Source organism: Triticum dicoccoides, chromosome 3A, assembly GCF_002162155.2.
Source record: "Triticum dicoccoides isolate Atlit2015 ecotype Zavitan chromosome 3A, WEW_v2.0, whole genome shotgun sequence".
NCBI classification, from domain to species: Eukaryota; Viridiplantae; Streptophyta; class Magnoliopsida; order Poales; family Poaceae; genus Triticum; species Triticum dicoccoides.
The window spans coordinates 165195450-165207972 of NC_041384.1; the positions used below are offsets into that span (position 1 = coordinate 165195450).

General features: G+C 45.8%; 2 protein-coding genes across 11 annotated transcripts; both read left to right on the forward strand.

Moving 5' to 3' along the window:
* Window positions 1-462: 462 nt before the first annotated feature.
* Window positions 463-8573, forward strand: LOC119267720 (KH domain-containing protein HEN4-like). 10 transcript variants are annotated; one of them, XR_005132571.1, is made up of 10 exons: window positions 463-611; window positions 1184-1975; window positions 2095-2598; window positions 3250-3501; window positions 3689-3946; window positions 4403-4482; window positions 4575-4683; window positions 4770-4931; window positions 6773-6890; window positions 7862-8573. XR_005132571.1 is itself a non-coding variant. In XM_037549153.1 (9 exons), exons 2-8 carry the CDS (start codon window positions 1196-1198, stop codon window positions 4911-4913), a joined length of 2127 nt encoding a protein of 708 aa, XP_037405050.1. In that variant the 5' UTR covers window positions 463-611; window positions 1184-1195; the 3' UTR covers window positions 4914-4931; window positions 6773-8573. The 10 variants fall into 10 exon arrangements, 7 of the variants coding, with proteins under 7 accessions (XP_037405050.1, XP_037405052.1, XP_037405051.1 ...); XR_005132572.1 differs by having other exon boundaries at window positions 8257-8573; XR_005132573.1 differs by having other exon boundaries at window positions 6781-6890; window positions 8257-8573.
* A 2008-nt stretch (window positions 8574-10581) lies between these two features.
* LOC119267721 (glutaredoxin domain-containing cysteine-rich protein CG12206-like) lies at window positions 10582-12246 on the forward strand. Its single transcript, XM_037549159.1, has one exon. The coding sequence runs from the start codon at window positions 10749-10751 to the stop codon at window positions 11964-11966; it is 1218 nt and encodes a 405-aa protein (XP_037405056.1). The 5' UTR covers window positions 10582-10748; the 3' UTR covers window positions 11967-12246.
* The last annotated feature ends 277 nt before the right edge of the window (window positions 12247-12523 follow it).

Sequence of the window (12523 nt, forward strand, 5' to 3'; positions counted from 1 at the left end):
TTGCCTTGAAGAACAACATATTGTCATCTGCAAAAAGTAAATGGTTCACCGATGGCGCTGAAGGTGCCACTTGCAGTCCACTTAAGTTAGATGACTCACTTTTTGATTTTAATAGGCACGACAGGCCCTCTGCCGCTAACAAAAGCAAGTATGGAGAAAGCAGATCCCCTTGCCGAATTCCATGAGATGGCTTAAACTCCTTCTTGCTCCCATGGGAAATGTTTTTTTAGGCAACCAATGGGAAGTACTTTTTTTTAAGTGAACCCGTGGGAAGTACTCCCTTCGTCCTATAATATAAAAACGTTTTTCAAGTTAACATAGCTTGAAAAACGTTCTTATATTATGAGACTGAGGGAGTGCTTGAAGAAGTGGGAAGTACTTAGCTTGAAGAATTGGAGAGGGCCGGTATGAAGTGAACGTTTCGGCCCACTCAGACCTTCAAGTTACGAGCTTCGGCTTCTGCCGAGGCCCAACAAAAGGGATCTGAAAAAAGGGTCCAGAAGCAGAGCTTCCTCTTCGCCCTCCCCTCCCGACGGCGTCGCCGAAACCCTCTCCGCCGAACAGCCCCGCTGCTCCAGCCCTTCTTCCGCCGAAGCACGGGAGCCTCGAAGGTATTCTTGTCTCGTAGTACTGCTCCCCACCTCCTCCGCTCTACAGTATCTCCGTGGAGCGGAGATCCATCCGCACCTGTATTGATTTCCTCTGTTGGCAACGAACCCTAACATGCTTATATTGCCCGGGAAGTTTTTTCTTTTGCATGCTCTCTGTTTGCTACTTGGCGGAGCACCGACAGCAGTTTATTTTTCCAACCGTAGCCCGATGGACTTCACTAGGTCCGTCCCTGGATGTAGGTCTAGGAACTAGGGCCTGTTATGTATTGGTAGCAAGCACTAGTGTGGTTTCCTCTTAGTAATCCTGGCATTAGAAGTAGCACGTTTGATCTGCCTCTGTTGATATGGATGTGCCATGCCCTCCTATTTGTTGCACATTTAACCATATTTGTCATGTGATGCTGTTTTTTTATGGTTACTTGAGTGCTGTAAATCTGTATGTTAAATTATCATCTTGTTGTGACAATTGGGCCGCTGATATTTGGTACTAGATAATGGTCATATTTATTCGTCTGTTATTGGCACAGTAGCTAATTTCTTATTTTCTTTGGTGCTCTCCGCTTGCCTGTCAGGCAGTATACGACATGGCTTCGCATGCGTACCCTTCCAAGAGACCATTCCAGAAGAAGTATTCAGAACACAATGGTCGGGCCAAGTGGCAAAAGACAAAACATGCTCCTTCGCAGCAGCCTCAGCTGACAATACAGCCTGGAGTTCCTCTTATCCGCATTCTTTGCCCTACTGAGAAATGTGGGAATGTTATTGGTAAAGGTGGTAGCATCATTGCAAAGATAAGGCAAGAAAACGGAGTGAAAATCCGGGTTGATGAAGCAGTCCCTGGTTGTGATGAGAGAGTTATTGTCATAACTACCGTTGAGAAGGACAAAGAAGCTATCCACGAGCAAGGTAAAGAGAATGATGGTGGTACTGCTGTTTCTGCTGATGGCGAGCATGAGAAGGAGAAAGACCACAGTAAGGAAGAAAAGGATGATTCAGATAATGCCCACGGCAAGGAAGAACAAGATGATGCAGAGAGAGATGACAGCAAGGAAGAAAATGATGATTCTTCTGTTGCAAAAACTACAAAGTTGGAGCCAGAGAGGGTAATACCATCAGCAATGAACGCCGTTTTGCATGTCTTTGATAGGATTTTTATAACTGAAAGTGAAAATGGAACTGAAGATGCATCAGGCCAGAAAACTCCTGTTTCTTTCAGATTGTTGGTGCTAGATAGCCAAGTAGGTTCGCTTTTGGGAATTCGAGGTAGTGTGATTAAGCAAATGTCCGCTGATAGTGGCTGTGAAATCCGAGTTTCAAAGGAGAATCTTCCTTTATGTGCTTTACTCAAAGATGAACTTTGTCAGGTAGATTTTCTCAGTACTGAATTTAGTTTTCTTGTTCCTTGCAATAATCTTTTGTAGTGTAAAGACTTTGCTTTTGGAAGATTATAGTTCTGGCATTTCTTGATATATCATTTCTGCAGATTAATGGAGAGCTTGACTCAGTTAAGAAAGGTCTGAATGCAGTGGCTCAAGTGCTCTTTACTCACCCCCCTAGGGAAAGTGATGTAGTTCCTGTTGTTCATCCTTCTGGTTCATCATCACGCACCTTCGATCGCTCAGATGGTCTTCCTCCAGGAATGCCACCTAACTTTCATCTCCCTTTTCAAGGGCCATCCCATGCCAGGGGACCTTTTGATACCATTGACCAAAGGCCAAATGTTGCACCTTTCTCAACTTTTCCTGACCAACGCTCAAACATTCCTCCCTGTTCTGCTTTTCCTGATGCTCTCATGCATGGCAACGCTTCAGTTCCCCCAGAACCTCTCACCTTCAGGCTATTATGTTCAAGTGACAAGGTCGGAAGTATTATAGGGAAGGGTGGAAACAGTATCAAGACTATTCAGAAAGATACAGGTTGTGAAATAAATATTCTTGAGACTATTCCAAAGTCAGATGATCACATCATAATCATCTCTGGACCTGCGGTAACAACCTTACTTTTCTCTTGACAGTGCAGTTTCATTCGTTAAATAAACCCAGTAACTATTCATTACCCCTTTAGCCTATTCTGTGACTTGTTTTTTGGCCGTGAAGGCATTTAAGGATTAAAATGAATAGATAATGTTTTTATTTCATTCTCCAGCGTTTCTAGATAATTGGATTCTTTGAATGTGTTATTCGCAATTTTCATATATTTTTTCATGCTTTGTCCTCAAGGCTACCATTTGGTAGCACGACACACTTGTATGCAGTACCATTTCTTGGGAGTACAGGCAGCAACCAGAAATGTGGTTGCCAGGGAGCCTGTCATAACTGGTGGTAATATTGTAGTAGGTAATCTGGTAAATTGTTGTTTTAGTGGACATTGTAAATCCATTAGAAGGTTGTATGGCACAAGAATTTTGGGGCACATTTCTGGTGTTTTGTACTTCTTTCCTCATACTCTGCCATAAATTTTTCAAATGTCCGTTTCTTATTTTGAGACATGCGGCATTCATTGTTAATAGCAAATCATAGCATTGGAGTTTGCTATGACATTTTTAGTATTTTTTGTTAGCATTCCATTCTGAATGGCAGTTATCCTCTACCTGGAAAGTAGTCTTTCTAATGTTTTAATTTTTCTTTGTGCTCTGTAGCATCCAGGTGATGGCATTTCCCCAGCACAGAATGCAATTTTGCATGTGCAGCGTAAAATTACGCCACCCACCTCTAACAAGGAGGGTCCTGCAATATCTAGGCTGATCGTTTCACCTAACCAAGTTGGCTGCCTCCTTGGCAAAGGTGGCAGTATCATAGCTGAAATGAGGAAGCTGTCAAAAGCCCATATAATAGTGTTGAGCAAAGACAAGATCCCAAGGGGTGTACAAGAAATTGATGAAGTTGTTCAGGTCTGCTTTTGTTGGATTGAACATATTCTATTTATCAATATTACAAACAATGCATTAAGATCTTTGCCTTGACGAATGCCAACTTCATCTGTTATTTTACATATTGGCTTTACCAGACTGGATATTTTGTACAACACTTTTAGTTCCATTTCCAGGTTAATTAACTGCAGAATTTCTACTCTTTTAGATAACCGGGGATTCTGAGGCTATTCAGGAAGCTCTGATGCAGATAACTGCTAGGCTACGTAACAATCTTTTCCGGGACAGAATGGCTTCAATGGGTCCCAGTATGCAGCCACCTTTTGGTTTGCTGGATCCTCAGTTTGGTGCATTTGCGGGAATCCATGAATCTACATCTCCTAGGATTTATCCTAATGCATCTCAGTTTCATAAAGATTTCATGGGACGACCATTGGATGAGATGTCTGCTCCTTGGACCACAAAGGTACGACCGATTTGTTCTCTTCCAATATTTTCTTGAGCATGCTATAAGAGGAACAGTAGTTTACAGCGTTCAGTTCTTTTGGTTTGTCAGTTGACAAAATTATGTTGGACATCCTAAGCAAAGCTCCTCTTTCTTTGGAAATATTTTAAGTCTGCTTATAATGATTGGCTTGGCTGGGGACCAGATTTGGTCACCAGTTAGCGTGGCATTGCATAAGATGGGCATGCAAGAGTTTTGATGCGAGACTTGCCTGATTTGTTGTGAATTAATCTATGAGTCATGGCACCAGAATTGCAGTCGCCATCTAATTAACAAAGTCAATAGTGATCAAATATATATCACATGCTGCATTGGATTGTAGATTATTAATCAGGCAAATGGCTTTAATAGGCCATAAGTTCATAACGTTTTTGCTTATAGCCCTATACCATCGTGATCCTACTCTCAACTTTGTTGGGCATGCAGGATGTTGGTGATCCGATGTCAGTATCTGGCATTCCTGGAATGGCACACAGAGGAATGGGTGGATTTTCAGGGTTTGTTTCTTGTCTTGTGTTTTAAATTTCCTTCCCTTTTGATTAGCAACATCAGAAAACATCATGTATGTACTGATAAAATTTAATTGCAGACCTGTTCATTCATCTAGGCCAATCATAACTGGAAATATCATGGTTCCAAGATTAGTTATACCTGCTCTATGTGGGCATGATGGAGGTTGTTTGAATATGATACGTGAGGTTTGTGTCCGAATGTTGTGTCATGTGGCATATCTGGTTAACTAATGTGTATGACTGACATATGACATAATTAATCCTATATGCAGTTTTCAGGAGCTAAGATAACAATCGAGGAACCGCTGGCTGATTCCATGGATACACCTGTTATGATATCTGGCACACCGGATCAGATGCATGCAGCCCGAAGTCTTGTTCAAGCATTTGTTCTAAGTGAACCACCTGCCCCATGAGATTTCAAATCTCTGAAGGTGATGCATCCCCTTCTAATATTTTGATCCTTCTGGGGAGATCATACGCCCAGGTGATGCTGTTTGCGTGCTGGGCAATGAAGCTAGTAACCTTATGTGTGTTTGAATTTTTCATCACTCTGTCTGCAGAGTTGCATGCGTGAATGGATAATTATGCTGAACAAAGACTAAAATTCCAGTGGTGGAACTTCTCTAGGTTCCTTTTATAATCTCCCAAAGTTGTGGCACCAGATATGGAAAGCATTATAGCTGCCTGAATCTATCACTTTATGCAAGCCGTAGCTTGGGGTTGGAAAGTTTCTAACCTTTTTGTGTGAGAACCCTATCATACGATGTTGTGAACTTCTATAAAGGGAAATAACCTATTAGTTATCATTATGAATTTTTGTCTGACATCTGCATTATTAAGTACTGACATGACCACTATTCGCCGGACCAATACCCTAATATCTAGTATCAAATACTGGTAATAGTACCTACACATATCTCAAATCGTTTCCTAGTGTCCTGTATTAATTACTTTTAGCAAATTCAGGCAGAACAACTATCCCAGAGGCCTTTGCAGTGACATATTTATAGTAGACTATCATAAGCTATAGCAGCAAGAGCTTAATATATTGCACCTGTTGGACCAAAGGGCAGTCGAGTAGTTGCTGGTAGCATTTTTTGTTGTTGCTATAACATACTGCGTACAACACTGCTCTAGTGATGGCGAACCTTGCTTGGTTTAATATGAGCAAGTCAATCATTTAAATCTTAGGAATGCATGTCTTGCTGGTTATATGCTGTATTTTCTATATTATTTGAGGACATTCATTTTTATGTATATGAGTATATCTGCAAATTTTGTTATGTACCGCGACGTAGGATATTACTAGTTCACATAGTTACCTGCATTACAAACATTATTGGTCTCATTTGCTTTAAATAAATAGTATTATTTATATTTTTGAGTCACCTTCCCTTAATGCTGTATGTTTTTACCATGCACATGCTATTTTATAATCTTTATACATGATTTTCTACTTACTGAATGGCGCATCCAATGCTTCAAACTTCTGTTGCTACTATATCTAAAACCTTATGGACACTCGGACAGTTAGGTGAGTTTTATTTCCGACCCTTCCCCGGACCCTGCGCAAGCGGGAGCTACATGCACCGGGCTGCCCTTTATGTAAGCTGTTCGGTGACAAAACCTCCTATTTTCGTAGCTTTAGCTGGTAAATCCAACATGGTATTGAATTAACTGAACCTGAATTTCACAAATGTGATAAAGGCAAATTTGTATTGCATTAGTGCGTTAGCACTCCCAAGCAAATTTGTACAAGAGGGACATAGAGGGTGATTGGTGGGCTGGCTCATCCATTCACTTGCATAGCTCATGCAGCATGTTTTTCAATCCCCTTAATTGGTTGGTCAGCTTGCACTTGGTAGCCGGGCCTGACAGATGCAAAAAGCATTGGTGCTGGCTCCCATGAACGGAGAAAATGAGCCTGCTCCCATGTCTAGACTCGAATTGACCTCGGTTAAGTGATTTTGAGATGCATCATTCATGAAGCCAACCAAATAACCACCCATAATTTTTCACCCCTTGGCGTGTTTTTTTGTTGAATCAGCGTATCCTAGCCTATGCCCCCCTGAGGCAGGCTCAGGGAATTCACCTATCTCTTCCCTGGGGTAACCAGTCACCCACATAGTATTTTGAGTATATGAAAAGGACCATTTTTATTATATTTTGGTTGTAGTTTCTTTCATTCTTTTGCTTCGCGCCTACTTTGCTCGTGTTGCTTTTGATGATACAAAAATGACATTTGGTTGCTTGATGAATCTTATGTTTTAAGGTCAGCAGTTTTGGTGAGTTGTCAACTGGGGTAGTTCCTTGTAGGCAGACAGTTGGTTATCATCTCTGCTTGGTTATCCTTTGCTGCTATGTTAGCATTGGAGGCTGCATCCTAGAAGGTATGAATGTTGTAGTTTTGTCTGATTGATTGACTTGTTTTCTCTAGATGTATTTTTTATCAACGAGGCTCCCAACCTTTTTTTTAGGTTTTTGTATTAATTGGAGTTTCAAATACTCAGCCTATTGCTTGTTGATGTTCCACTAACCTGCTTTACTTAAATGGGATTGACCATTGGAAATAAATAGCCTTAGTGAATAAGAATACCTACTAAATACTGTTAGATGCTACACGATTGGCTTAATGTATTATCATTCTGAATGCCTTGGTTTGGACGGATGGGTTGGCTACAGTTATGACTGATGGCTCTTAGTTTAGTTTGATATTGGTAAAGATGGAAAATTAGGAGGATTTTAACATTGGTAAAGATGGAAAATTAGGAGGATTTTAACAGTGATTCACTAAAGTAGTCTGTTGATCTTGTGGTGCGATGCATGAGCTGGGTGTTCGTCTAGTACTTGTGTGTCCTGCTTAGCGACCACTAAACAGGGTCGAATCCGAATCTTGTTGGTTTTCGCTTTCAGCCCCCAAAACCGGGCGGTATATGGTTTACGATATTAAGAAGAATTAAGCCGCCTTGGGTTACGAACCTGGGAATATCCATTGCTGCTACCGGATTTGCAGTCATTAATATATGTGCTAAGATGTTTATGATGGCATAGCCACTTTTTTTTTACATATGTGCGGCTTTCCAAAATAAATGAAATATAGCTGTTGAGTTTTAGGATCATGCCATATATGTTTTCATGCGGATGGTCCTGAAGACGGAACATGCAACACCTCGAAATATTTGTGCTTGCAACCTTGTAACAATAAGCTGTACCTAGAAGTGTCTATCTTAACATTTGAATATGTAATGCCTTGTAAAAAAAGGAGAAAAAACTAAAAAATGACATTTTTTCCCATGTCATGCGCTTTTGATTTTTAATGATCCAGTTTCCAGCTGGTAAATGACAACCGTGTTTCAACCAGGAAAACAATTAAGTGGTGTGAAATACATAACTTGAACGGATGAGATTCGACTGGAGATGAAAGCGACTGTCCTGGAATCACTTTCATTTTTCTATTGGACTACGTGGACAGCTAACAACCAGTGTGAGACGATTGTGGCCCACAAGGCCACAAGCACCAAGCTCGATTAACGTTGCACATTGTTTTATTCCTGTTATTTTTCTAGATGGTATTACTTACTCTTGGTACACTAAAGAACTGGACGTTTGGATAAAAAAAAGGATAGTTACGAGTACAAATTGGCTACACGGAAGCGCTGTCAGCACGTCCGTACGGATGTGAACTCCTGGTTTATGAGCCGTTCATTTACTGGATCGGACGGCTGCTACTCATTCGTTTGTGTATACTTGTTCTAGAGGGTTAAGCAGCACTCCACAAGATACGAGCAATGTAGGCCGACGCAGCATGAAGCCTCGCTTCCGGTGCATACATGAGCACAAACACATTCAGACAGGCGATGGACATAGAAAAATTACTACGATATTGTATGAAGCTTCTATTTTGTGGCTCATATGTACAACTTCCATCCAATGGTGGTCAATTGTTTCTCGCTCACACAAGGGGTGGCAAATCTAATCCCTTTCGGCTCTATTTTGTAGCCCATATTGTATGAAGCTTCTGTTTTGTGACTCATATGTACAAATTCACTCTAATAGTGGTCAATCGTCTTCTCCTTCTCTCACACAAGCTGCGGCAGATCTAAATCCCTTTTGGCCCCATCGGCCAGCCCATGGGCTCTTCTCCCCTCTGCTTGTTTGGTTGTGTGGAGAGGAGGAATCCCAGCTTCTTCGCTATGGCTAGTAGTTTAAGTTAGGTTTTTTCTTGCAGTGGTGTTCAGATGAAAGGCAGTGTCTCACCTTCGAGTTGGTCTTTTGGGTTTTGATCCTTCTTGAGTTTGTTCATGGACGAATTCGACGGTGCTCCAGTGTAGATTAATGTCATCTCAAGAAGCGAGCAAACCTTGTTTTAGTATGGAAGTGGTCGTGCTAAGGCCCGATCGGACCAATGCACCAGAATAATTGTCGTCAATCAAGAAAATTTAGATTGGAAGGATCAAATATGTAGACACATAACTGAAGTAAAACAAAGATTGGATCAGTGCACCAGAATAACTGTCGTCAATCAAGAAAATTTAGATCGAAAGGATCAAATATGTAGACACATAACCGAAGAAAAACAAAGATTGGTTCGAAACAGATCCATCAAACACTAGCATGATCGAATCCCACGAGATGATGGAGACACATCGTCACACACCCTCTAACGCCGCTAGAATGCACCACCGAGGAGGAGGGGGGGATTGGACATAGAGACATTATCCCTAGTAGGGGGCATCGGCGCCGCCACAAGCCCCAACCGGGACGATGAACCAAACAAGGACAAGAGCATGGTCCCTCTCGCCTAAGAGGAGCGGGACCTCTCCACCTCCATGACCCAAAGAGGATCGAAAGTGAGGCGGACCGACACCGATGGGAAGAGGGAAAACCCTAGTCGCATGGGAGTCGCTTCTTGGGGAGGAGGAAAACTAAGGATATGACTAATGCATGAAGACTTCCCGGCTGTCATCGACAAGGTTAGCCTGGCTTCGGACCTTTGGTAGGGAAGTAACGACCACGGTGGATCAACGCATTGTTGTTATACTGGTAGCAAATTCACCAAGGATAGATCCACCTGAGACACACCTCCACACGCTCACCAACGATGCTAGACGCACCACCGAAACGGGGGCTAGGCGGAGAGACCTTTATTCCATCTTCAGGGAGCCCCCGCCGTCTCGCCTTCCTGAGCAGGACACAAACCCTAACATATCTCAAAGGAACGACTCACAACGGAGTCCTCCAACTGGCCCTTGTTAGGATCCACCGCGCCCCATGGCCCTAGGGCCACCGGAGACAAGGTGGACCTGCGACAGAGCTGGCGAGAGGCAGAAACCCTGGCTTTTTTTGGAGGAGGAGGAGGTGGCTGCGTGGAATCTTTGCTCGGATCTGGTTGTTGTTCGTTTATGTTCGTGCGTCTTCGGGTCGGATCCTTTCGATCTACGTTATTCTTCATCGGCGGCGGTTGCTGTTATGGTGCGCTAGTTCTATGGGGCCTTAGCACGACAACTTCCCGACTGTCTACTACAACAAGTTGTGCCCGACTCCGCCGAGGGAGGGGCGATGACGGCGGCGTGCCTTCGGCTCGCTTCAGTGCTTGTAGTCGTTGCTAGGTGGTTTACGGATCTGGATGTAATTTTTATTATTCCTGGTGTTCTTTGTACTGTCTTGATTGAAGATGAATAGATCGAAAGTTTTCTCGCAATTTTTTTATCGCATCATTTTTTTTGGCAGTAACTAGCACATCAATTCAGCTGGTTAAAAATGCAGTTGCATAAAAAAAGTTATGCCCCATAAAATAAAAACCCAGTCTATACAATGTGTGTAACCATGTGGATTTTGGTTAGGTGAGAAGTACTAACTCGTATTGATCATCAACAAAAAAAATCCGAATTTCCAGTCGACTGAGATGTAGAGCCTACTGTAGCTTGGTGTGTACTAGTAGTATATCAGTATTGGTTTAAGCACTCCTCGGCCACTGGTTTTTCGAAGACAAAGAGACAAGGAAACAGGAAATGCAATTCCATGGCGCAGAGCGGCGGGAAGAAATTTGGGAGCAGCTCCGATGTTAACCGGGCCGCGAGTCCATCCGTGCGCACCATCTTATCACCACCCAAGCAGCCCACTCCCTCCACAGCTTCCATCGCATCCTCTCCTCCGAACTCGCCTTCCCTCCACAGCCACAAAAGCCGTTCCTGGAGCTCGCCAGCCAAGTCTCTCACCTCGCCTAGCTCCAAGGCACCAGGCGCACCATGGGTTGCTCGGGCTCCAAGGAAGTGGCGGTGGCCGAGGTCGCCTACCGCCCTCCGGCCACCAGCGTCTCCCTGTTCGACATCAGCGCCGTCGAGGAGCCGTGGCTCATCGCCAAGCAGAACGCCGCCGCCGCCAACGGCGACGTCGAGGCAGACCAGAGTGATGACGAATACGAAGACGACGATGAAGAGGAAGAGGAGGAGGAAGAGCAGGACGCCAAGAAGCCCACCGCCGGCGTGGCGCTCCCTATCCTCGACAAGCTCGACGGCTACGAGCTCGCGCCGGCGTCGTGGTCCGAGGTGAGCAAGGCCCTTGAAGTCATCAAGCCTACGCTCGACTCCAAGCAAACGGCGGAACCCAAGCCTGCCCCCAAGAAGAAAAAGAAGAAGAAGAAGCAGCCAGCTGAGGTACAGGCCCAGCCGGCGGCGCCGCCGCCAACGCAGAAGGAGCAGACGTCCCAGACGCCGTCTGTTGGCGGCACGGTCGAAGCTGCCAAGAAGGACCCGCCGCCAGTGAGGCCGTACGCGCATGTCGCTGAGGATTCTGACACGAAGAAGCCCCCGCCGCCGGAGCTCACAGGGCGGCGCGTCGTGAAAGAAAACCCCTTCCTGCTGCGGGACCGCGAGGCCAAGAACGCGGACGGGACCGCCGCCGCGCCCAAGTGGCGCCGGAGGGACCCGTTTGAGGGGTATCCGGAGCGACGCCCCCCGGGCGCGAGCGGCGGCGGGGTGGTGCTGTACACGACGACGCTCCGCGGCGTGCGGCGCACGTTCGAGGACTGCGAGCGCGCGCGAGCGGCGGTCGAGACGTGCGCGGAGGCGGCGGGCCTGACCGTGGACGAGCGCGACGTGGCGCTGCATGGGGAGTACCTGCGCGAGCTCCGGGAGCTGCTGGCGGCCGACGAGGAGCAGGGCGCCGGCGTCTCGCCGCCGCCGAGGCTGTTCCTGATGGGGCGGTACCTGGGCGGCGCGGAGGCGTGCGCGGAGCTGGTGGAGAGTGGGAAGCTGGCGGAGATGCTGCGCTGGGCCAGGGCGCGCGGGGAGGCGTGCGCGGCCAAGGACGGCCGCGGCTGCGAGGGGTGCGGCGGGGCGCGGTTCGTGCCGTGCCTGGAGTGCGGCGGCGGGTGCAAGGTGGTGGTCGGCGGCACCGGCGGCGTGGTCGAGAGGTGCGGCAGGTGCAACGAGAACGGCTTGATGATGTGCCCCATCTGCCACTGACGGAGCTCCAAACTTTCATCCATGCGTCTGTGCATACGTACACAAGGCAAGCATGTCGTTGCCTGCCGCGATCGTGCTTAAATCAAAGCATGTTCTCTGTAGTATATGGAATACGGTAAGTACAGTTTAAGAAGAACAGGGTATGGCGTGTTGAACCGAAAAGGAAAACTTGGGCGTGTGTTGTGCAGCTTTGGCAATCTGGCTAATTGATGGAGTAATCTCTTGTAAATCTGGTTGTCGGCCAAAGAGAAGAAAATGAGTATGGCTTCGGTTGTAGTTATCCTTGTCAATGATGGTGGTAGCAGTAGAGATTTGTTGGTTTGCTAGAGCTGCTGGGCTGCATGCCTCGAGAGGCATGAGGGAGTAGAAGCCGCGAGGCAGCTTGTGAACCAGCTCGGCAAGCACAGCTCGCGGAGATGATGAAGTGTCATGTCGTGATTCAAATTCAGTATAAAGATAAGGCTAACTTCTGATGAAGCGAGACCCGTCGTCGGCGGACGGGGCGTCGACCCGTTGGCTGGGCAGCTGAGGTTGCTGCCAGCCCATCCGAATTCGAG